A 27,369-nucleotide genomic window follows, 5' to 3' on the forward strand; every position below is an offset into this window, starting at 1 on the left:
CTGAGGTTTATGTCTTCTCTTAAGTTTTCAAAAGTAAAAATTTCGTTGAATCCTGCGGTGTCACAATTTATGGTCTTTTCGAAAAATCTGAAATTTAACTTTGCAATATGATGATCTAAAAAATCTATGTTGAGGTCGCGATGTATGTTTTTATTGCGGATAAACCATCTTGCTTTTGTTATTTTCCTGAGGATTTTATTCTGGCATATTTTGAGTTTTTTAAGGAGTGATGTGGAGATGTTGCACCAAGCTGGAGATGCATAAGTCAGGATGGGACGGATCATCGAGATGAAGAGTAACCGTTTAGGTCTGAGTTCCATTATATCAAAGAATTTCTGGGCTAAAACACTATCTTATTCCAAAAATTTGCATTAAGAAATACGGTACTTACAAAAAACATTAAAAAAGTTATGTTTTAGAAATAATTATCAAATTTAAACTACCACTTTTTTTATTTAAAATGTTGCTTCTATATTAACTAAATTTAGATTTTATGGTGGATCATCCTTTTGGCTGTCATAGATTAAAAACTGTCGACGGAAGTTGATAATGCGTAATAATAAATTTCTTAATAAACTTCTTAAGACTGAAAATCACACATTAGTATTTACTCTTTTTATTTCCTCTTGTAGTATTTATCTTTTTATTATACTCTTTTTATTATTTACTCTTTTTATTGCTTCTCACCTGCGACCAAAAAGTAATAACTAATAAAATTAATTGAAGAAATTAATATTAGTTACAATTTATTGAATATTCCTTTCAGTTTATTGGAATATTAACGAGTAATTTTTTATTTTAAAAATTATTAATTTGAACTATAAGTCATAGTGGTAGTTATTAAATAATTAAAAGTATGATAAATACATAAAAGTGGATTGAGTTTCTACCACTTTTAACATAATTTTTAGTCGCCTATGGCTTCCCTGACTATTTACATTTAAAAAAAACTTCTTATGCATTCACTTTTCTAAACATATATAAGTTCAAAATGTAGAGAAAACATAGAAAAATTACAGAACAATGAAAAAAGGGGAAAAAAAAGAAAAGTAATAATGAAAATAAAAAAAGAAACCGGAAAAAATTAACAAAATCCGGAAAATAAAAGATATAATCTTTTTATCAGCTTCCACGATTATGTCAATAAAAAGGGGTGCTTTCTAATATTGTATCAATATAGCCAAAGCAAAATATATCAATACAGTAGTGTGAGGAGCACTCAAAAAAGTTTACAACAAATAAAATAGAATACATTAAATAAAAATATCGCGTAACAACAGAAAATAAAATGTAAATAAAAAACAGAATAAAACATAAAACGAAATCTATAGATTTGGTAGCGAATTAAAATGAACTTACATGAATAGGAAATTTTTCAAGATTGATTTAAAATATTTTGGTTACAAGATTGCAAAATATGAAACTAAAAGCTCAAATTGAGGTAAAAGCGTAAATAGAGGGATTTCGTATTAAAGTGTGTTTTGTATTAAAGTGAAGCAAAATTTCATACCCCTTGACAACAACTAAACTTAACTAACAAAAAGATGAGATTTAATATCGTTTGATATAAATTTATTCGAAATTTCAATGGCATGTCTACTGAGTAAAAAAAAAAATACTTTTGCTCTCAATAAAAATATTAATAAATTTAGAAATTAGAATAGAGAAAGAGAAGCGCGCACGTTGTAAGTTTTCTGACAAGCAACGGTAATGTTTCGCATAGGGATAATTTTTGGATGTACGTACAGAACCCGTTATCTGGAAATCAGAAAACCGGAAAACCAAAAAACCGGAACGAAATTCGATAAATTTTCCCGAAATTTAAAAAAAAAAAATAATTTTTCCTCATAAGATTTCATACCCTCCAACTGCTACGGAATTTCCGTAGTTTCAGAAATCTTCTTTTCAGACGGTAGCAAAATTAATGTCTTAATATTTTAAAAAAATTAATTTTAGCGTAACTTGTCCACTATTACTTATAAAAGTACAGGCCATATGGCTAGATTCTTAAGTTCTGATAAAAGTTTTATGAGAGATCCATTTGCTTTAAAAATTTCTACTTTGGTTCTCTACCACTAGAAAGAATTATTTTCAAAATCCTCATAAGTTGGAGGGTATGTAATAATAAATGATATTTAAAAACTTTCTCGATAACTTTAACTTTTAAAATTAACCTAGAAATTTCATTAAAAAAAAAGATTTTTTAAAGTAATAATTATAGGTTTCATCGATATTAACGTTTAAAAATTTCTGAAATTTTCTGCCAAACCAAAGACGCACATATAAACACAACTCTTTAACTGCTATAATGACCATGTTTAATTTTTGGAACGTGTTGTGTTCTTCAAAAGATTAAAGACTGGTAACTGTGTTCTTTCATTCTTAGCATTTGTATTGGAGAAGCTGAATATCCCTATCAATCAAACTGTATATTAGTTACATAAAAATCTATATTGTTTCTAAACTACTCTACTGCTACTAACTATTCAAGTAGTTTCGGAGTGCCTATCCTAGACGGTTATCTGCTCCTTCATCGAGTTTAGGTAAAAGGAAGGGAAGGGAAGGGAGGTGCGGTACTTAACATTTGTTAAATCGCATATAAATACAATTGGGAAATCAAATCTGGGTTAAATATAAGTCGCAAATGGTACATAAGATAATAAAAACAATAAGACATTTACAGAAGAAAAGATATTTACAAATGGGGAGGACTCCCTCTGCACTCCCTCGCCTCCTCCCGGTAGCAGGGTTTCATTGGTGTAGAGTGCAGAGATTGTCCAGAAAGATTAAATGAAATGCCTAGATAGAACGCAGTCGCTCAGGAAAAAAGCGGTGATCGGGCTGAAGTTTCTATTGTTTTCGATAAAATCAATATCTAATAGTTTGTTGAAATCACACATAGAACAATTGCATACCTGCCAACTTTTAATCCCTTCCATTATCATTTTTCTCAGTGGTATTAAAATGGAATTAAAACTTCAATTTTAAGCAAGCAAATGCGTTGTATTTGAGAAAGCTTAAATTGACAACCATGATAGTAACGCATATTAATACATGTGCTTAATTTTTGGAAGAATAGTGGTGATCAAAATCATTTGAAAATTAAGTTTATAAAAGAAAAAATGGTATATATTTACTACCACTTTAAATATGAAAACAAAATCTTTCGGAAAATCCGGAAGAATTGGCAGGTATGCAATTGCTTCTAAAATCAAGCAGTTGCAAGGCAACGGGTGAGTAAAAATGAGAAAAGTGGTGACTATTATAAATGCAAAAATCTATTAGAAGAGATAATAATTAGGAACTTATTTTAGCATATTTCTCTCTGTTAATGTATTTACAAACTTCGACTGATATGGAATTCGGAGCACCTGCCACCGAAACGGACAACTGACTCCTTCATGTGAAGTGATACCTTTTTGTGACTGGAATTTGACAGTAAGGCAAGTTATGGTGAGAGTATGGGAGAGGTAGTAACAGTCATTTTAAGTTTATCTTCTACCATATGGCTGGGTGATTTCGAAAAAATTAAACCGCATAAAGCATCTGGGCACTTGAGGCCTCTTGCGGCCCTTTTCCCATTCATCTTTCGCTTGATCATCGTGGTGCTTCGATGAGGTTGTGGAATGCAAATAAAGTAAAGGATTATTCATGTGGATCATTGAGGTTCTGACTGGGTAATTATATGCAGTAGGGTGATAGGACTATATTGTGAAAGTATGAACTTTAGCTAAACTGATATGATGAAAATGAGGCAATGTATGTGTTATTGATGTCGGGAATATGATGCATATCACTGCAATAGAGTGCTGCTATTGTTCTGATGATTTCGAAAAAATTCTGTTCTGTTTAGCTGGGGAAGTTATTTTAGGAAAAACTAAGCATCTGAAACAAGCAAACCTCTCGTTTCTAAAAGTAAACTAAATTTCATGATATGAAATTAAAGGCAAGCTTAACACGTTCACGCCGGGGTGACTCACCGGTGGGTCACGCTAGATTGTCTCATCGGGCGGAGCACCGGAGTAAAAACTGGTAGCAAATAAATTTCATTTTTTAGTTTTTTTTTCGGGAATCAAAAAATTCCATAACTACCAATTGTTTTTAACGGATGCAATTTTTATATTGAATTGCTTCTTTGCCGTGATAAATTCCAAAGATGATTTTCACTTCAAAACTAAAGATTTACTTCTTTAAGGACTTGATTTGTCGTTACAACATACTACAACTTCAAAGATATTTAGGACCTCCTAGAATACGACAAAACAGAATCGGTTAGTGGCACTTCGCGCCAAACGCCGACATAACCCCAATATCCAGCATCCAACCGTGATAAATTTTAATTTTAACTAATATATAAAATATTTAATTTCCTTATACTACAATTGCATTCCAATTATCAGAAAGAACCACCTTAAAGATCACAATCCAAGACGAATGGGCAAAAGGCCGCTAATGGCCCCAGGCGCCCAGATATATTTTGATGATGATGATAAATTTCCTTACAGTGAATTGTTATTGTTGAGAATAGATTAACTCCTCCCGAATATTATCTAAGATTGATAACAGTTCTTCTACAAGTATTTTCTCTTTTCCGTCCCGCTTTCAGGCGCAACACCCGGCATGAACGTCTTAAACAAAGAACACAATTACTTATTTGTTTAAAATAGTTTTATAGTTCCCTATAGGTAAATTTGTTTTTACGCATAAATTATATCAGTGACATTTCTATTGACGGTAAATTTTATTGATCAATACGGTTTTCATAACACCAACGTCATTTAAGCACCAAGAAAATGACACCGAGTTAAATTAAAATAATGACGAGTGAAATATCATGTACCTTTATTAACATCTTGAAGTCAATGGAGGTAACCCCTAAGAACAACCAACGGACATTTTACTGTGAAACAGAGAGTGGTCGTTCCAGAGAAGTTTCACTACTAAATATGATTTTTTGAAAGAAAAAACTTTCAACTAAAATGCTGTATGTAAATGTTATGCATTTTGCTGATATTCACCATCAGCAAAACTATCATTCAGTTCGAAAGTTTTTCGTAAATTACCCTTTTAATGAAATCAATCTTGAAAAATTAATTTACTTGATGGTTAAAAATCGATATTGTTTTATAAAAAGGGCATATTTAATTCGAGAAAATTGGCTTACAATTTTGAAATTTTTTTTTTACAACTGTATTTTTTATAAAAATTTGATAGTATATTGAATGAAAATGAAAAGGGATAATTTGTTACGGGAAAACAATACTTTCCTTCAAAAATCAGCAGTATTTTTGACTGTTTGACAATAGATAGTTTTTTATCCACCTACCTTGTTCATTACCTAAAAGAAAAGAACAATAATTGTAATTTGTGCAATAGATATTACAATAGATACAGATTACAATACATATTATTTTTTTTATTAACAATGGATATTATTTTCATAAAAATAATCTACATGAATTGAAAACATTATTTATATGAAAAAACTAACATAATATGAAGGAATGGAGTAGCAAGGACTCATAGACAGAGCTGAAAGTTTATTTACGGGGGTTGAGCAAAATTATGCAAACGTTCTAATACTAATTCTATCTAAACATTCTTTTAGCCGTAAATATTTAGGAAGATTTTTAATGGCAACACTGCTGGCACAATTTGAAAGATCATACTTAAAGCGCATGGAAATTACTTTATTTTTCCCGAGTAGTGAAAGGTGTCTGGTGCGCGCTAAATCTGTAGTGTCACAAAGTCCGCCATATCCGCATGACAAATCATACCTTTTGGGGTACTGAATTAGAGATTGATCTTTCTCTGGTTCAAGTCAAAATAACGATCCTTGGATGAATGAATGTAAATATGAATGGGCCTCCCATTTAAAAAGGGGATCTGCGTGTGTTTTGCTGAAGTGGTAGGTCATAGATAGCACCATTGAAAAGCAAGAAATGCACCCTCTGCCTTAAATTCGCTTGATTTCACCAAGCTGGTTTTCTGGTGTAGGCAAGTAGCATTAGAAACAACAACAACAATTTTAATCTTCTTCTTCAGAATTGTAATATTTATTTTAGAATGCTTTTTTATAAATAGTGGTATTAAAGAAAACAAAGAAGATTTAAATTTTTTTACGTTTATTTTAGTGGATGGAAATTTTGAAAGTTTGAAAAAGACAATATTTCTAAAAACTTCAAGTATGATCTTCAAAATTGTGCTTCTAACTTTGCAATGCAAATTCTTCCAAAAACATTTGCTGCTAAAAGTAAGATTTTTTTTAAATATAAATTTAGTATAGAAGTGTCTGCATTTCTATTTTGCAATTCATAACTTCTTTTTGTGTATCCTATTTTGTAATGTTTAATTTTGTAATTCATATATCTTTTGTGAATCAAGACGGAAAAAGAGCAAAAACAGATCAGAAAATTAGTTTATTTCAGCTTGTTTTCGGGAAGAATAAAATATCCATCACAATAAAAACTTTTTAACTGTTATAACGTATAAATTGGCCGGTTTCTTACCCGAGAGAAAGTAAATAGTGACAAATGGTTTATAATTAAGAATAGTCGGAGCTCATTTTACTCCCTTCCTCTCCTCTTTACTTTCAACCCACCTTATAGACTTAATTGCAACATAGACCACACAGATAAGACCGTTTGTAGCAGGTTGATCCTAAATATATTAAAGTTGATTTGAAGCAATTTTAGATAAGCTACATTTTTTTCATGGGTAATATTTCAACATTGAACTCCATATTATTGTTTCTTGACAGGTACTTTGCAAATTTCCGGAGTTTCTACCAGACAGTAGAACAATACGAGAAACTATTTGCCTACGCACAAATCGTGGTGTTTTTCCTCAAAGCTGTTCAAGAAAAAATGTTCTCCTTGAAAATATGGCTTATCATTAATAAAGGTTATTTGACTTTTATGCTTATTGACTTTTTATACTTAAGTTTAATTTGCTTATAGGTAGTGACAGCTTAAATCTTTTTAAATACAATTTATCAAATCAAGAATAAAATATTAAAGTAAAAACTTTGCAACCGCTAAGAAAAATATTTCGCAGTTACTACGCGCGATATTTTAATATATTACATTAAAAAGAAGGACTCATTATTTTTGAAAAATGAATTTGCTCTTTAATGGGGTTGCCAGGTGCGACTAAAATAGCAACAAAAATGCTGATTAATAGAATTTAAATACTTACTTTTAAAAGAATGCTTAATAAAAATTTATTAAGTCAAGTTTAATTTTAAATATGAATAATTTAAAATGAAAGTCAAAGTGGTAGTTACAATTGAATAGTTAAAGAGATAATAAATAAATAAAAAAGAGAAACCAGCCTCTACCACTTTTTACATTTATAGTCACATGCGGCAACCCAGTGCAAGGAAATAATTGGAAAGAACTGTCTTTTTACGAAACATTTTAGGCAAAAATTTATAAAAATAATTTTGACCACCAGCGAGATAAAAATAATTTTTTACTACTTTACAAATTCAGAGATTATTTTCTAGTGATAGCGAAATTTGTGTTGCAAAACTTTTATTCATTTACGAAATTTCAATTATAGTAATTCTTCCCACCACGACATATTTAAGCATATAAGTAAGGTGCCACTTTATATCTTTACATGGTTACCAACTTTCAACGGATTTTGTAAAAAAAATTTCTAGTGGTAGCTAAGTTTATGTTTTAACATGTTATTTTTTTTTCATCGATTGAAACCTATTTTTCACCCCACTACAGGTAAATGATTCAAAAGTTCATATGCAACGCCGCTTTGTTCGAGCACTTTTGTGGCGAGGCTTTTAAAATGTTCGCAAAATCACCAAAAATCCCGAAAGCTTTGGGTTTTAAATGCCTACCACTATATAAAATACGTTGCAAAAAAGTAGTAGTTGGCAGCGCTGTAAAATCACTTTAAAAATTAAAGAAAATTCTACATCGTCTACTACCACTTTACAAAATCCGAAAAAGTTGGATCCCTACACAGATTTATCACAAATAATTACGATTACTTCACGATTACTTCATATTATATACTAGCTGGGTGCCTTAACAATGAGGCAGTGGACAGGTCTTTTTTCTATCCATCCTTGGTCGATGAGGTAGGCAAGGATGCCACGAGCGACTAAAAATATTAAAAAAAAACTCAATTTTTTTATTTAATCTATTTAATTATTCAATCGCAACGACCATGACTTACAGAGCAAATCATTCGTATTTAAATTGAAAACATTCATTAAATATGTCTTCAATTGTAAACTGAAAGAAATATGCTGGAAAAAGTTGCTAGTTTTAATCGTTTTTACCACTTTTTTAGTAGCTCGAGCTCGTGGCATCCCTTGGTAGAACAGTGCAGTGACATATTCATGATTCAGCGATGCCAACTTGCTCATCTTCATACCTGTAAACTCTTCCGGATTTTCCGGAAGATTTATTTTCATATTTAAAGTGGTAGCAATACTCAGGTTATTCCAATTAACGTTTTGAATTATAATGATAATTATAAATGAGTCTGACCACCACTACATATAAATAATTACAATAAATATATAAAAACATAAGAATCCTTGAACAAGCAAATTTCAATATCTCAAATTCCACCTGGTATTTCAGGAATAAAAATATCCGTTATGTCACCTGTACGCCTAGCTTTCTTGACTTATTCAAAATTAGTTCTATCAAGTATTTTCTTAAGAGCACTGGACACTTCAACCCCCTTATATGGTCTTCCTCTAACTACGACCCAGATGACCCTAAGTGCAGGAGACGGCCTAAGGCCATTCTCCATTACTATAATAATCTCCAAGACATCGTTTGATGATTTTTCTATCCCTCTGACTGGCTCCTCTATCATCATTATTACCCTTTTCCACCTTCTTGGGTTGGCCCAATACTTCGCGGAATTACTGCGGCTCATTCTGATTCAATTTACTAATACAACTACTAACAATGTTAATCACTAAACTGCTTATTTTTCAATAATTATATATAAAATATAAATAATGATTTATAATAAATAATTAATTTTTATTTATTTATTTTTTTTATATATATATATGTTATTACCTGTCTGTGTTATCCCTGTTCTATTTTCTTTTCCTTAATTTTATTTAACAACTAACATTAAGTTGACTAACTCAAATAATTTTAATATCAATGGCCTTTGATTCAGTTTATAATCATATAATTTACGGAGGTGGCCTTTTTGGCCAGGTACTCCGGTGCACCAATTATTAGTTTCCGCAGTTTGCGCAAGCAAATTTCAACGGGACCAAAATATAAATATATTGTTGAATCAGATTGATTTTCGTTTATTGTTTTACAACCACTCTGAAAATCCATTCTCGGAAGGAGTGAAAGTTGGCAGGTATGCAACTTTTTAAAAAGATATTTCAAGTGGTAACAAAATTTAAGCCATTTTTAGTTTAGTATTTATCTTTTTAAGTAATTTTTCCACCAAAATTCATATCAGAAATTCGAAGTACCTATCATACGAAATGTAACTTAACTGCAACTATCTCGGGTTTACTCTTATATCAAGTAGGCGTAATTATCCTTATTCTGGATATTTTTTCGCAACCCATTCAATTTATTAAAACTTTCCAAAAAATCGGAGCAGTTGGCATCCATGGTGATTTGCTACTTGGTTTTACATACATCTGAGTTTATATTATTTATATTTATAAATAGTTGCGATCTAAGTTCTGTAAATCAAACGTATTCAATTAGGAATAATATATTATTCTACAATAGCCTACCTTACCATAAATTATACCACTTGTTGAAGTTACTAACGTATATATAGGTAACAGATAGGTATCTTACTGATATGTTTACTACACAAATTATCATTAAAGTTACTGATATGTTTACTACACAAATTATAAAAGATATGTTTTATATAATTATGTTTATAATATTAAATTTATAGTGGTACTTTAAATAATATTTTTTTAAATAAATATTTAAGCATTGAAATGTTTTTACTAACAAGAAAGATATTCCTGAAAAATCATAAAATATGATAGCTATGCTGTAGAAATTTTGAAACAGTTGGAGGGTGTGCTAATTTAATTCTTTTTTTTTATTTTTTCTATTCCAACAGTGAAAACGTTCCACAAAAAGCGCAAAATTGACAGCTATATAACTGGACACCGATTAGATTATTGTACTTCTGTTCTAAAAGTTGTAATAATTAAATGACAGTTTGTTTTTTTAACAATATATTTTTATTGTTAATTAATTTTGCGGCATATTTAAAGTTCTTAAATAAATAAGAAATCTAATTTTAACTATTTATGTTTCAATATTTTACGGAGTCATCATTGAGACATTTACTAGGTGATTTGTTATTTTTGTTTTCCATTTTTTATACCTACCACATAAAAACTAACAAGTAATTTTAACTTATTTTATTATTACATAAAATTAATTAAAATGATCAGAATAGTAGACGATGAAAAATATGGTATTGATTTGTACATATATGTGGCATAATTATTTAAATAAAGTTATGATAATTTTCACCAATTTTATTGACATTTAAAACTATAACTTAATTTCTATATTTGTTATAAAAAATAATAACAAGCATTTTTGGTAGGAAAATGTGAAAATGATTGTTTGTATACATAAAATATATATGATTTAAATATAGTTTTGTCAATTGAGTACTTAATTTCGAGGCAATACTATTATTTAATTTTTATATTTGTAATTCTAAAAATTTTATAAATGTATTAATTGAAAAAATTCTTACATCTGGATTGGATTCTAAAGGCAGCCATTTCTTTTCGCAAGACATCTTTAGTTGCTATCGTAACACGCTTTTGGGAAAATGACCGTCACGAATCGCCACTCATATGAGACTTTGAGGCTCGTTTCGATCGCTTGGAACTGGCGACAATCAGCGCCATCGCTTATTCTTCTTTTTTTTTTACCCTCCCCCATTGATGACTAATTGTTAAAGAACTTTGAAAATGAAAAAAAAAAAAAAAAAATTTAAATCCAGTTTATTGAATTGTTGTTCGTTTCTTTTTTGTTGCTTCTTTTACTTTAAAATAGAAAATCGAGTCAAATTGGCACGCAGCAGCCAATCAAATCTAGACAATTACTGTTTCTAAATCAACTGTTGACAGATTAAACAAATGTATTTTCTGCTCTTAGAAAATCGTATAAAACAGGACTGTAAATTTTCTGAAAATATTATGTCCTGGTAGAAAAAACATTTCATTCAAACAATTATTTTTTTTAAAAAAAAGAAGATATCTATGTCTTCTACTATTCATTAAAAATAAAATATGTTTATTAATCTGTGAAATTAATAAAATTAATTAATTGATACACATACCTGTATTGAGACGTGCGACTAATAATTAATAAAGTGGTGGGCAATAAAATTTAAAATTTTGTTAAAAGAGATTAAAATTTGCAACTTTTTCTGGCATATTCTTTTCCGTTTACAATTGAAAGCATACACATTGAATACTGCCATTGAACTGGCTTGATATATGTTGATTCGAAGTACCTGCCCGCAGTAGCGGGCACCTCCCATCTTCATCTGTGTTGTGCCCATAGTAGGCGACTGACACTGTCTGGCATGAGAAGGCATTGAAAGGAAATAAGAATTTTAATTATCGATAATTTGAATTATAAGTCATAACTATTGTTGAAATTGATTAATTAAAGAGAGTATAAATAAATATAACACTTATTACTTTCTATGCTTTATTTATTAAATGCTACCTGTTCCGCTCTCGACAAAAGATTTTAAAAAGTGGTAGAGAATTAATTTGATTCATTTTGTTTAATTTTCGATATTACTTTAAGAGACTCGCTACGAAATAGTACGACCAGAAATGGTATGCCATATGAATATTTGAATTATTTATGGAAACATGGAATTAAATTAACACGTTGAATGCCATGGGGGTCACCGATGACTGGCGAAGTCAAGATTATTCGAAACACATAATTCGAGTAAATGTTTAATATTTTTATACTATTATTGTTACTAAAATGGTTTGAAGAAATGAATGTAATATAGAACATACAAAAATAGTTTTATTTATATACACAGAGATGCCAACTTGATCCGGACAGCGAATAAATATTTTCAAGTGGTAGTTTATTAGTTGTGATTCTTGGTTTAATAAATTCAATTTAGTAGATTTTTATCCACCACTATTTCTAAACAATTCGTAAGCTTGGCATTCAACGTGTTAAATTTACTAATCTAACAGGATCAATATAAATCTTTTCCCCACTAGAATAACTATTTCCTAAAAACGGTGTAAATTGTCATCTTTTCACACATTTGCAGGCTTGTGAGCTCATTATACAGACGGTTTATAAGCCCTTGATTGTGAAAATTCATGAACTTTTATGTATGCGTATATAGTCAACGAATAGTCAGGGAACGTAGAACCGGACAGAAGCAGAGGGGCTTTAGGCCCCTCATATTTTATAAATGAAGGGACATAACCCCTTCTAAAATTACAAATTTTCTCTCAATATTTATGTAATTAAATTTGCAATTAAAAAAATAGGTATTTATTCGTGCCTGAATTCTAAAAAAAAAATGCCCTCAGCAGAGGATCAAAATTGTGATGGCATGTCTTCGGATCATCCTCAGGGGTGTTTCCCAGACCGTCGCCAATAGCCCATCGTGCAGCTCTAGTGCGACGTAAATTAACTACAACAACAAATCTGGAAGAAAAAAATGTCTCTATTTCTAGTTAGTTGTAACAATTCTTCGCACTCCGATGTCTCCACTGAGGCACCGTCAACAGTCACCACTTTAAAATTAAGAAATTTTATATCTTAATAGTTAGTAACCACTTTATTATAAGAATTTTAATATTGTGTAATAATACTATATCGTGAATTAAAACAGCTATTGTACTGATATTAGATCGTTGGGCATATAAAAGTACACGGAGTGCAAATGGTTAATAAAATTCGAATCATGAAGTTAAAGTTGCCAATTCGAATTCTTGAGAGCCATTCAGGTTCAGATAATTTGGACTCGGTTAATACTATATATATATATATATTATCANTGATTGACTTTTTTAAAAAAAAAAAATTTCAAACAGAAAAGTGTAAAAAATGGCAAAAATGAGGATAAAAAAAAATCCATCCAATAGCAAATAAAGAAAAACTCAATAGTTAAACGCCGTTTTTGTGTATTTTAAAACTTACATCATATTGTTCTTAATTCTTTCTTACACTTTGTTCTCGGAGAGACGAAATGAAATTTCATAGTTCGAAAAATATTAAAAAGTTTATACTAGGGCTGCTAATTTTGGGAAAATACAGAATACCAGCCGTAACAACAATAAATTCTTACACTTTTGGTTTTGGGAGAATATTAAACTATCCATAAATACAACTATTTACAGTGACCAGTGGAAGTGGAGTCTCTCACGAGTGGGGGAGGTCTCTCTCATATATATATATATATATATATATATATGAGAGAGACCTCCCCCACTCGTGAGAGACTCCACTTCCACTGGTCACTGTAAATAGTTGTATTTATGGATAGTTTAATATTCTCCCAAAACCAAAAGTGTAAGAATTTATTGTTGTTACGGCTGGTATTCTGTATTTTCCCAAAATTAGCAGCCCTAGTATAAACTTTTTAATATTTTTCGAACTATGAAATTTCATTTCGTCTCTCCGAGAACAAAGTGTAAGAAAGAATTAAGAACAATATGATGTAAGTTTTAAAATACACAAAAACGGCGTTTAACTATTGAGTTTTTCTTTATTTGCTATTGGATGGATTTTTTTTTATCCTCATTTTTGCCATTTTTTACACTTTTCTGTTTGAAATTTTTTTTTTTTAAAAAAGTCAATCACAAAAGAGTAAATCAAACTTTTTACCCTTGAGGTTCTTACAACGGTTTAAAACGAAATTGGTTCAGAATATCGTAAGGCAATGCCTACTACATTGAAAACATTTCACACTGTTTTTATAAGTGAGCTGCGCAAACTAATTTTGCTCATAAAACGAATTGCGATTATAAAAATCCCAGAAAGAAATTTCGCTTACTTTAATATTGTTAATATTTGATCAATTAATATGTGTTGGTCAACACTGAATTAACATAAACCAATTATATTCATTAATTAAACAGAGTTTCCACGATCTGGAATTTTTTAAAAAGTGATAGCAAAAGTGAGATGTATCTAGATGTCTGCAGCTATGCCGATCACTGTTCTAGTGGTTAATGCACTGGACTGCGGGGCTAGGGGTTGTGGGTTCGATCCCACCGTAGGCATGTGTGATTGTGTGAATGTAACCTGCCCTATAAACGGGTTTGTGTGACGTGGGCGACGCTACTCAACTGTCATGGCTTAGCCGCAAGTGCCCATTGGGTAACGATAAGAGAGTAGCAATTCGGGCATTTTTGAGGCCAATGGGAAATAGACCCAAGGGACCGTCATTAAAATAAAGGGAAAAAATGTCTTGAGCTATCAATAAATATTTTATTTAAAGAAAATATATGTGGGTGTAAAAAATGACTCACGAATCATTTCGTAATTTACTCCCCCCCCCCAAAAAAAAAACATTAATTTAAGCAGTTTATAATAGTCTTTAAAAATTCTAGCTGCCACTCGTTTGTCTTTCTCCAGGTCGTTGAAGTCAGTTCAAAACATTTCCTACCATTTTCATATTTTTACGAGATTTTCAATTAAATGACTATTTGTGTAGACTGGCTTACTGGCAGAGTGGTCTGATTTAACTACCCTTAAGAAACCGTGTGGGTACTTTCAGTAGGAGGGGATGCCCGAGTCCGCTTACAGCCTTTTTCCACCTATATCTGGATCACAATTTCTTCGCATTCTGCCAAAAAAAATTTTTAAATTGGTAGAGAAACAAAAATTGAAGATATTAGAATTTTGTTGAAATTTACTAATAGTTGATACTAGTTGAGTGTCGTGGTGGCTCAGGAGATAGAGCTCTCACTTCTTAAATATGCGACCCGGGTTTGAATCCCAGCGATGGCTGGTCTTTACGAATTCCGCATCCGGCTCGCAATGACCACAGTACTGATATAAAAATATATTCTCAGTATTAGACAGATCATGACGGTTCCCTTGTCCCCAGGATAACCGTGGGAGGTTTTCTTGTTTTTCCTCTCCATGTAGAGCGAATGTGAATTAGTTCCATCAAAAAGTTCCGAACGAAGAAAAATTTTTTGATCCAGGAGTTCCCTTGTCTTCAGGATTAGGTTTAAAATTATAAAGCTACCGAGATGAACATTGGTAGTCGTAAACTCGAAAGTGGATCGGCTGCTTAACGACGGTTATAAAATAAAATAGTTGACCCTTTTCAATGCAGTATAATCAGTCAGGCAACACTAAATCAACAAATCACTAAACCACTAAAAATCTAAAAATAATTGCTTTTAAACATTTAGCACCCATTATTCTTTAAACAACAAGGAGCTAAAGTACGTAGCTTCACTTAGAACGCACTGTGCAAGATCGCTGTTGCTAATGCCTTAGGAAAACTTTCAATCGAGATTTGCTGTTCCGTAAAGGGTTTGAAAACCAATCAGGAGGTGCCTAGAAATCACAGTAAATGTAAGTGTGAATTATATATTTATCGTAGAATATAAAATTTGATATTTGGAATAAATTTACTAAATTAGTAACACTGGGGAAGAAATTGTTTGTTGCATTTACACGAATTCTTAATCTTACTTTATTCGGGTGTAGGGATTTCAAATCTAAAATTAGTTTTGTACGGAAAGCTATAGAATTTTTTCAAAGTGCTGCTTATAATTTAGTTTAATTTTTGTCTGAATCTACAAGTTTATATGGAACATATTGGTTTATATACTTACAAATACATATGTTAGCACCTTTGCGCATAATGTGTAAAAAAAAAATAATAAAAAGAACTAAACGTGTCGCCTTATAAGCTGAAATATTATATCGTGTTTTTCCTACCACTCCTCACATGGCAGAGAAGTGAAGACACTTTTTGAAATTCACGCGAGTGAATTTCAAAAAACCTTGGTCAGGATTATATCGCATAAAAGTTGCAGCTGGTAGAGAAAAACTGATTGCAGATTTCAACATCTCAGCATGGAAGTATCTGCCGTGATTTTAATCTCTAAACCTAGGAGAAAAAACCCCACTCGGATCCTTCTGACTTTAGACACATCAGCCTGCTACCAGCTATAAGCAGAAGAAATTTTTTTTTTGAGCCCTTAAAATTTTTCCTTGAGATACTCTCCAATGAATAGTGAGGGCTTAGAGAAGAATTTTCAATTGTAAAAAAGCTCATTAGTTTTCTGAAGTTTTTTCAAATGGCTTTTACTTAAAACAGACGTTGGCTGTAATACTATTAGACGTTTCTAAGGCCTTTGATCGCGGATGGCACCTAGGCCATATAGTAAAACTATATAGTTTCATTTTGCCTTTAGACTTACTTCAACTACTAGACTCCTACTTAACTAACAGAACTGTCCATATCAAGTTAAATAAAGAAAACGCTTCTGTCAGAAACATACATGCCCGGGTCCTCCAGGGAAGTATCTTTGCTTTGGTCCTTCCTTGTAAATTTTCTTTACATCAGATTTCCCAAAGAAGAATGGGAATACCAATTCTATGCCAACGACAAGGCAGTTTTCCATAAAGCTCTACACCCTGATTTTGCTATTTCTAGACTATAAGACTTTGTCTACAAAATTAAGGATGAGGACAAGTGCACAAACAGGCGGGTAGCCATAAATGCTGATAAAAAGCAATTTATTAATATCTCACTGCAAAATTCACTGAAAACATACAAATTTTAAATCAAACTGCTCCAGTTATGCAGAAAACTAAATACCTTGTCCTGACATTAAATAATAAACTTACACGGAATAACCATACAAAAGACATCATTTCAAAAACCTGGAAAGCGCTCAAAGTTCTGAGACAACTCATAGGAAAACACTCAAATATACCACTTCATCTAAAGAAACTACTGTACAAGCCATAAGACCGATAGTCAATTATGCTTTACCAGCATGGTGCACAGCACCCGATCCCTTGATAAATAAACTTGACATTGTCAGGAAAAAAATATTACGATCCGTTACAAATACTCCTCACTACGTTGAGAATCAAATATTAAATGATAACTTAAATCTTTTAAAACTCTCTCAATATACTCTGCCTCAATGAATTCAATTTTTTTAATAAAGCAGAAAAATATGATAAGGCAAAATTTAATGATATCTTCGGCAAAGAATTTTTTAGTGAAAATATTACACACAGCCCATTGGCAGCTTTTTTTTTTTTACAAGATGGGATACTATCCAAGAATAACTGTAAATAGTGTAAGATGCCTTTCTTTTAATTTTATTATAATTCATATATGGGTGATTCTCACGAAATATGACAATTCACTGTCCCTTGCTCCAAGATCTAATACTACAATACTAAAAGAACTTTTCTTTAGAAAATTAATAAACAGCATTGCTGTTAGCATTTTAAAAAGACTTTGCACTAGCATTGATTGTTTTGTATAATTAAAAAATTTAATTGTACTTCAAAATTTCATGTTTCAGGCATGTCCCAAACAATGTTTCCAATAATAACTAGCTTCAAAACTTCCCATAAATTTTTCAATATCTAATTTTTTTTTTATCTCAACCGGTGTAAGCATTTCTAGAATATACGCAGAGGGTATTATTTACAAAAACTTCGTTTAAATTAATTTTTCCTGTCAATAATTTGTTTGTCCCAAGAAAATCTGTCATTTTCCTGGATACTTTAATTTAGTGGTTCATAACCAAAATAGATAGAGGCAGCAATCAATATTTTATGTCAATAGATTGACAAGATACCCTCCTATATGAATGAATAAAGAACCAATTTTCTGGTTCAAAATCTATTTCATAAAATTTTTCAAGGTGAGTAGGTTTTTGTGTTGTCATTTTCCTGGCTTCTTGAAATCATTAATAACATAAGCTACATAGATTTTATCTGAATTATTTTAAGAAATTCTGTTGTTTTCTGCAGAATATAAACGTCTTAGGCCAAAATATTAAATTAAAGTAAAATTATGTGCTATAAAATGGCGAATTTGTCATTATCCTGGCTCATGAACGCCAGGACATTGAAGTGTTACCAGAATTTCTTTTTAACTGCTAATACTGTAAGGAGGAAAAGCAAATATTAACCTAATACCAAGTTTATGTATGATTGTAATATGCTTGGATTTAATCAAAGTTATTTATTAATTTAATGATTGATTATTATACACAATTTTATTCTGTACATATCAGCAACAAAAATTTTTTTGATTCTTTTTGCAGTGGATAAAAATAATTAGTTTAAGCAATTTATGGTCCATCTAACATAAAAGTTTAAGTTGAGTTACTTACCATTAACTTAAAATGATTGTTTTTTAAATTTCTAAGCAAAAATGTCATTTTCCTGGCATTCGAGATTTGGTGAATTTCTTTTTTATTTTTTTTTCTCGAGCAAATGTCAATAAACTACACTGCTGTCTGTAAGATATTAATTAATGTAACTAAAGAAGTATACAAAAAAAAATTAGATTATTTTGAAGACTTTAAATTTGAAGAAATATTTTGGTCCAAATTGTCATGTTTAAAAAGAATCACCCATATATCAGACTGGTGTAATCGGAGAGCAACCCACCACAAAAACTGCAGACAGCCATGGGGGAATTGGGTCCACTTGCTGTGCACTTATACTGCCATTTTTTTTTTTTTTTTTGTATTACCGTTGTTGATCAACCGACTCAATTTTTGGTTTTACGACTACTAATATTCAACTTCATAGCCTTGTAATTTTGAACCCAATCCAGAAGACAAGGGAACTCCTGGATCAAGTATAGGGAGAAATTTTGCCTTCGTGGAGGAGTTTTTGATAGAACTAACCCGCAATTGCGTTACATGGTGAGGAAGAACACGAGAACCTCCCACCGTTAGCATGACGGCAAAGGGATTCTAACTCATGATTCGTCTACCACTGAGGATATTTCACGTTAGCACTGTGGTCGGTGCAAGCCGGATGCAGATTCGAACCTAGTTTACCTCATTGGAAGCGATCTCCTGAGCCATCAAGATTCTATATTAATGTTTGTGCCTTCCATATACTAGACTATATGCCTGGCCATGTTTCTTTGAGTCATGTCAGATCCGATGAATCAGTGAGAGCCCAACAGAGCTCTGAGTAATCAAAACAATTCTAAGTCTGTTTAACTCAAGTCACACTTAGTGTCGGAGCCATTTTTAACAATTCACGCGAGTCTCTTAATTTTGGAGATTGTCCTACCTGCCAACTCTTCCAGATTTTTCGGAAAATTTTGTTTAAATATTTAATGTGGTACCAAAATATTTGCATTCATACTTGATTCTTGTTTTAACAAACTCGATTTAATATTCTTTTTACTACCACTGCAGATAAATAGTTTTAACATGCATAAAGAAGACCAGCTAGTTATCTTATTGTGTGGCGAAAAGTTAGTAAAGTACTATTTGCTGACATTATCTCTTGAATAGTTAATAGTATATGCAATAATTGTGAAATTTAAAAAAAGAAAAAAAGGCAAAGGGTCGATGTAAACCAACTGAGTGGTTAAATCAGTGGCCAATGTAAAAACCTAATGAGATAAGCACTATTTGCCTATAATAATATCCCGTCAATAATTATTTCAATATCACAGAAAAATAACTTTTTTGAAAATCTTAAAATTTGGCAAGTGCCGACCGGCCTGTGTCCTTGCATCAGAAAGGTTCTGGGTTCGAATGCCGGGCAAGGCATGGATGTTCTTTCCTTCTCTGTACTATCTGTCCTCGCTGTGGGAGTGACGTTGGCCCACCGAATATGGTGCCCCTGAAAGAGAGGCCAACGAAACTGCCCTGTATGTTCCCGAATTGACGGATGTTAACACAGGTTGGCATTGGACGAAAAAAAAAGAACAAATTTGGCAAGTATGCAATCACTATAAAATAAGAAAAATAAGAATAAAAAAAAGCAAAGCGTCACTGTAAACCTACTGAGTGGTAAAAGGAGTGGCCAATGTAAACCTATTGAGATAAACACTATTTGCTTATAATAATTATTTCAATACCACAGAAAAATAACTTTTTTGAAAATCTTAAAAGTTGGCAGGTATGCAAACATTGTAAAGTTCTAAGAAAGTAATAAATATAAAAAAATTAAATGCGGAAAAAATTATTTAAGTTCTTTATTCAAAATAATTTTTTTTTTGCACAAAAGACAACTAACATGTCAATCATTTCATAAAAAGGTGAGATATTTACAATATTAAGTTGAAGACACTGTAAATGATATCACAATTTATTTATGTAGGATAGCTGTATTTTTTTTTTCTCTCAACAAATGAAAGTTTGACACAATAAGAATGATTATGAACATACAAAATTAAATGATATAATCCTCAAAAACTAAAAGCATAAAAATGTCTTTTTTTTAAAAAAAAAAGTTTTATTTTACAAATATAATAAATAATAGAAATAACAACCTTAAAACTTTATGAGGTTGCTTTGCATTCATTGTTCATTAAATATCATACAATTTACAACAAAACACAAGAAAGCAATCAAAGATAAAGATGTCATGAGAAATCAATACAGAAATAATAATAATTAATAAGTGCATTTTCAAAACTGTGCATAGTTCAAAGCTCTTAATAGTAATTTATTCTTGAAAAAAATTACAACATGTTGAGAAACTTAAAACAAAATGCTTTTTTTCCCCAGAAATATTCAGACAAATTTTTAATAAAATGCAAAGCTTTATGTTAATCTATTTGGTACTAGATTCCTTTAAAAGACGAGTTTTATTTAAAAAGGATATTATTAATATATATTAACAATATAAATATATAAAATTGGATTTAAATTCAAAGCACAGTGCTTTTCTAAATCTAAAATAGTAGGTAGCAGAAACGAAGATTCAGTTAGTACATTAAAACAAATATGTATTAATGTTTTTTTTACAAAGGTGTTTCTTTCATTACTTAAAAGGTTAAATTTGGGGGAAAAAATTCTATTTTTAAATCAATTATAAATAAACAAATTGTAGAGAACAAAAAATTAATATAAAAAAATAAGAAGATTTGATTTTATGGAAGAAATTAACACAACTAATTTTGGGTATTATATAGAATTTCAAACGCTAATGGTGCATAATTTGTATGCTTAAGAATAGTCAATTCTGAAATTTAACTACTTATATTGATATAATTTTGAATTACTTTTTTGTAATTAAAAATCATAAAACAGATTATGAATTAATATTTCTTATTGCAATAATTTTTACAATCCTAAATGTATTTTGTGTCAATAGTTTATAATATCTGATATTTCTTGTAATACAAAATAACTATAATAATAAAGAGTTTCTAACTATATATAACATAGTTTACTAGAAAATGCACAGTAATCTCACCTTGCATTTTAAAGGAAGGAATGTTTCTTTTCAACATTCATAATTTTACATTAGTTGCTTCTTCATATGTTTCTTTTTAAGTGTTTATAACAACTGATTTCATACAAAATAATGCGCATCATTCAAACACAAACAAATAAATCATCTTAAATTTTGTTAGTTTATTCAATGCTAATCAAGAAACTTTAGGCATACAAAATTCGACATTTTTCAGATCTAGCCATTTTAAAGTCTTGTGTTTAAGGTGTTGAACAGAAATTTCATACGTATATTGGAGCAATTATCCCATTTATTCAAAAACAGCTTTTGATAATTAGTTTTTTATAACACTTATGTTATAATTTTAAATCATGTATGATTTTAATGTAATGTATACTTTTTTTTAATAATGTTATAATTACAATTTTATTTTGTGTTGGTTATAATTTAGCAAATGTTTTTAAAATATTGAATGCACGTAAGTATTTGTATCTCTGTAAAAATGCATATATTAATTTTTATCTTGTGTAATTATTTGTACAGGTTTTTGCTGTGCACATTTAGGATTGCTTTGGTCTCTCTAGGAAGGACATCTAGATTGTCCGACCCCACTTTTTGTGTTGGACTTTTTGAGAAACAATGGATCTTGTCAGACAATGGATCTTGTCAGACAATGGAGGATAAAAAAAACAGCAACATTTGCAAAATGAAACTCGATCTACGTCAACAATGAGATTTTGAACAGAAATTAAAAATAAAACTATGAGAAGAAGCTTTAATTTTTTAGATTTTGAATACAATTGTCCAAAGGTTAATTTATATCTGTTATTAATGTTATTATCTTAAATTGTTATTAGTCGAAATCTATCGATTTTCGAATTCCATGCCCGAAAAATATTTGATCAGTGAATAAACTACAACTAAACAAAGCCTCTAATGAGAGCCAATATATGCATCTTTCAAACTTAAATTTAAGTAAAAAATTTTACTGCTTACTGCATGGCAAGTATTTTCATAAATTATTTTAGATAAAAATAACGATTTGAGTATGAAACAATCATAAAAAATATCAATTAAGTACAAAACAGCGCAGCAAAAGAAATCTACAACAATATTTTAATATTTACAAAATTAGAAAGTCTAACAAAATTTTATTGCAATAAATTCATTTAAAAATAAATAAATGACTAGGTTTAAATATCAAATAAGCATAATCACATTTGATAATATTACTTCAAAAAATAATTTTTTACATCTTCTACCACAACAGACTGCACATTTCAAAGAAAATAAGAAAGAAAAATTTAATGTACATTTGTGACTTGTAGTTGGATACAAAAAAAATTTCAATTAAATTCATTCATAATTTTTAAACAAAAATTTTACTATTGCTATTCTTGAAATAAAGTATAATTTCTAAGAAACTTTTTTAAAATTATTAGAAAAAGAAGAATTTAAAAGAACAGTGAACATGAAAAAACCCAGTTAGAAATATAGCTATTTCTACAAGAACAAAAGAAAAGTCACTTTTAAAATTTTATTAAAAAATGTTTTAAAACAACGGCATTACCCTCTATCAAAACTCAAAATTTGATAGAAATTTTTCAACAATTGTGACTAGCATCGTGTGTGTTTCAGATTTAAGTTACCTAGACATTTTGATATCTTAAAAAAAAGTTTATTTCAACATTTCAGGAAATTTCAAACATATAACAGTGAAACCTCACATTACGGACACCTCTCATTAGTCACTACATACATATTTTTAATTCTCTGAGAATCTTCTATAAATAAACCATTATGTACTCTCTCCGCAAAGCAGATACACCTGTAGTCGGACGCGAAGTCATTTATGCCCCCAAACGTTGTTTTCTATCTTTACAACCGGATACAAAGTTTTCTAAATTCGAAAAAAAGTGCTTAAAATTCCAAGAAAAAATATGCAACTTTCCACACTTTTTGAAGCCTGCAAATTTTTTTGCCTTATCTATAACTGAACATACTGTTCAGTTATTTCTCTATCAATAACTCTCTCGTCACTTTGCAAAGAAAGGGGAGAAAATGAAACTGCTCATATGAAGTATTTCGAACAGTAGTACTACCTTTTCGTCTGAAGGGCCCGAGTTATATGACCCCGAAAGCTGAAACTAGGCATTAAATGCTCTCAATTTTTCTCCCTTGCCTAAAATTCCTTTCCGTTTCGATTCAATTTGGCCCCTGTATTTAACACAGCCAGCTTAAAATAAAACAAATAAATAAAAAAAGGAGAGAACAGAGCAGAAATCTAGTCATTGAGGTATTCATGTAAATCAAACATTTATTCAAACACTTCACAGATCATCGATTTGCAAATGTAACAACTTCTTAGAGCCTCATGCTTTTTTCTATGATTAGTAAGAGGTCTATTTCAATGAGGCACCACCACATTTCATTTCAAGTGACAGGGAGGTGTAAACCTAATAATTAGAACCAACTGAGGAAGTGAGGTAGGACCAAAAGCGACTATTTTATATAGTGTAAATAAATTGAATATCGGTGTAAATAGGAAAAACATAATCATTTCTTTATAGCTACATCTAAAATTATGCATATATATTTAGAAAACTTTGTCATGTATTCTTTTTGTATTGAAGAAAATATTTTTTTTAAATTTAAATAAATATCAATGTAAATAGTTATAATAAATTTAATAATTATTAATACATCATTGAAATTATTTGACCAAACTTTGTTATAAGTATTGTATAAGTATACTTTGTTATAAGTATACTTTGTTATAAGTATAACTTTGTTATAAGTATACTTTGTTATAACTTCCCGTAAATGGACAACTCTCATAAGCCAAAACTTTTTTTTTTTGATCCCAAGAATGTCTGTATAACTGAGATTTCACTGCAATAGTATTATAAGCCAAAGCTTTTGCACTGTATCCCTCTTATTGCAAATGTAATTAACAAAATTAAAATAAAATGGCTTGTATTTTTTTTTACATAAGTAATAAAATAATAAATCACATCCATTATATATTTTATGAATTAAAGAAAAATATTAACTTAAAAATAAAAGTGACCAATATCCACATTGATGTAAGAAATGATGCTTTTTGAAAAATTCTATAGTAATTGTAAGCATATGGGAAAAAAAAGGTAAAAAAACTTCTAACTTGTACATAAAACTTCAGTTTCAACAATAATAGATTTCAAATTTTATAACATAGTATTTAAAGTTATTTGTACAATTCTAAATGTTTGTGGATAACCAAAGTACATGCTTAATAAGGTGTTTCACTATTTCAAGTTGAAAAAAAAAGTTGCATTTTGAGGTCACATATTTAGGAAATTTTCTTTAGTCTCATTAAAAAATATTTAGGTTTCCCAGAATGGACTTCATTTTAATCAAATCAAAAAGTTTATTTTCTTGAGATAAAAAATATAAATATGAATTTTTTTTAAAAGCATAAATACAGAACAAATTTCAGATTTCAATTTCAAAAATGTAAAGTAACAGCGAAAAAAATTATTATCAAATATAAAATATTTGTCTCTAATGGAAAATCTTAATTTTCCTTACCAAAAATGCATATTTTCACCTTATCAATACGTAAGGTGACGTAAATTTCAGGTTAAATTGAGCTGTTCATATAAAGGAAGGTAGACTAAAATGTTATATTTCAATGTGTAATAATAATATTGACAATTCTGAATGATGGTTCTCTGGTTGGGTCTAAACTTTGTTTTATATTTATGATTTAAAAGAAATTAAAAAAAAAAAAATGTGACCATCCCTAATAAAATTAAAACATTTAGCATACTCTGGATCACATAAATATTTTTTACTTTGACATAAAAATTTTTTTTAACAGATATGTAACCACAGTGACAACTTTTTATGGATTTGAAAAAAAGTTTTCTTTATATGTATGGGTCATTAATCAAAGCATAAGCTAAGCAACATTCAATTAATCATTTTACATCAGGTATGTCAAACTTGATACACCTTAAAAAGGCCAAAACAAGAATAATAACACAATGAGCAGTTTTTTTAACTAAAAAAATGCATACAAAATATAATAATTATTCTTGTTATGGATGCATGATAGTTAATAACAATTTTTTTTATCAGCATTTCACAGGTCATATTTGACTAGTAGACAGGCCACATTCAGCCCATAAGTGTTTGACATACCCGCTTTTCATCAAAATAATTCATACTTATGTGAATATTCCTAAATTAGTGCATATATATTAAATATATCTAACATGTAACAATTTTGTACGAACAGAATTAGTTTAATGAGACAATTTGAAACATATAATTGGCAAATGACTATAAAAACAGCAATCAAGAAAATGTAATTAACTAGAAGAAGAATTTATGGAGTATGACTCGATTGAGACTTCACGGCAGTCACTTTGTATAGAGAGTCTTTGCTCTGATTGGAGTCCTTTGTCATGATGAATGGGTATATCAATGGAAGACTCGTTGCTGGAGTCCTTAGACCAAGCGACGGACACTGTGGACACCTCAGAGGCTGCTTCTTCTTTTTTGTGCACACGAATAGTCCTGGACACATCAGAGGGAAACATACTACTTTGAAATGAGCGTAACATGAATCTGAAATAATAAATAGATGTCATGTATAGGGAATATTGTGCAAAATGTTTGCATAAAAATGCTGAATAGTGAAAGTCAAAGCTATAACAATATAAAAATTCATTAAAAACTCTACAATTATAATAATAAAAATTTAGAACTAAAGTAATTATTTTTTTTGTTCATCATCAAGAAAAAAAAAGTAGAGCAAAGAAGGAATAAAAATCACTGAAAACCAATTTGCTTTCGATCTGCATGGCTAATGTATTCAATTTTTGCTATGAGCTGCCTAAACGCTGGTCTTAAATAAACTGATTTTTGATTATAATCACTTCTTTGACCTTCAAAGATATTTGTCAAAGTTTGAACGGAGAAGAACAACACATAAATAAAACTCACTGAAAAACAGATTGTTTTTTTTTTTTTTAAAGAATGAAAAGTAATTGCCTTTTGCTCTGAACAGTTCAAAATAAATTGGTAGTTATCAATACTTTGTTTTGACCTCAAAAATTCTTTGCCAAAGTTTGAAAAGATTTTTTTATATTTTTCATTGTAATATAAATTTGAAACCTTTTAAGTTCATCATTGGGCTAAGACTTCCTGATGAAGATTCCTTCAGGCCTGGACTCCCAGTCTTTTATCCCAATCACTAATCTGATTCCACAGAATCGAGCCATTATTGATCTGACCTTCCTCTTTTTAAAGTGAAGGGCTAGCTTCATTACTAGTAATCATCTACCAGTGAAAGACATTGATACAAAAATTTTCTTTACTGGATCTTTTTCGTCCATTCTGGTAACATGAGCAGCCCAGCTCATTCTCTTAATTTTAATACTTTTAATAATGAAAGAGTACTAAAATTTTAAAGGGCTCTTAAAAAATTCCATATATTTCTGAGTTAAAACATCTTTTGCCAAAAGCCATTTTGTTATGCCACCAACAATGCTTTTCCTTCAAAAACTGACATTTTGTGTTCACTATTTTTAGTTAGAGGCCAGGTTTCTGAACCGAGCAATTATTGATTCGACCTTATTCTTTTTCAAGTGAAGGGCACCGATACAAAAATTTCTTTACTGGATCTTTTTCATTTATTCTGGTCATATGAGCAGCTAGCTCATTATTTCAATTTTAATAATGAAAGAGTAGTAAAATTTTAAAGAGCTCTTTAAAAACTCCTTATATTTCTGAGTTAAAACACGTTCGTCAAAAGCTATTTTTTTTTATGCCACCAACAATGCTTTTGAGAACCTTTCTTTCAAAAACTGTTATTTCGTGTTCTCTATTTTTAGTTAGAACAGGTTTCTGAACCAAGCATTAGGACTAGCCTAATGAGAGATTTATA

At 30.1% G+C, this 27,369-nt stretch overlaps 2 protein-coding genes across 2 annotated transcripts in view; both read right to left on the reverse strand.

The window, feature by feature from the left end:
- Window positions 1-10,888, reverse strand: part of LOC107438278 (ubiquitin carboxyl-terminal hydrolase isozyme L3) — a gene marked incomplete in the record, with an annotated part of 71,838 nt that extends 60,950 nt beyond the window's left edge. Inside the window, 1 exon segment of the mRNA XM_071177285.1 lies at window positions 10,759-10,888. Within this exon segment, the coding sequence (XP_071033386.1) occupies window positions 10,759-10,803 (45 nt within the window).
- A 13,394-nt stretch (window positions 10,889-24,282) lies between these two features.
- Window positions 24,283-27,369, reverse strand: part of LOC107438279 (phospholipid-transporting ATPase VA) — a 119,700-nt gene continuing 116,613 nt past the window's right edge. Inside the window, exon 23 of the mRNA XM_016050515.3 lies at window positions 24,283-26,048. Within this exon, the coding sequence (XP_015906001.1) occupies window positions 25,790-26,048 (259 nt within the window). The 3' untranslated portion in view covers window positions 24,283-25,789. The remainder of the gene's footprint in view (window positions 26,049-27,369) is intronic.

The sequence above is a fragment of the Parasteatoda tepidariorum genome, chromosome 1, assembly GCF_043381705.1.
Source record: "Parasteatoda tepidariorum isolate YZ-2023 chromosome 1, CAS_Ptep_4.0, whole genome shotgun sequence".
NCBI classification, from domain to species: Eukaryota; Metazoa; Arthropoda; class Arachnida; order Araneae; family Theridiidae; genus Parasteatoda; species Parasteatoda tepidariorum.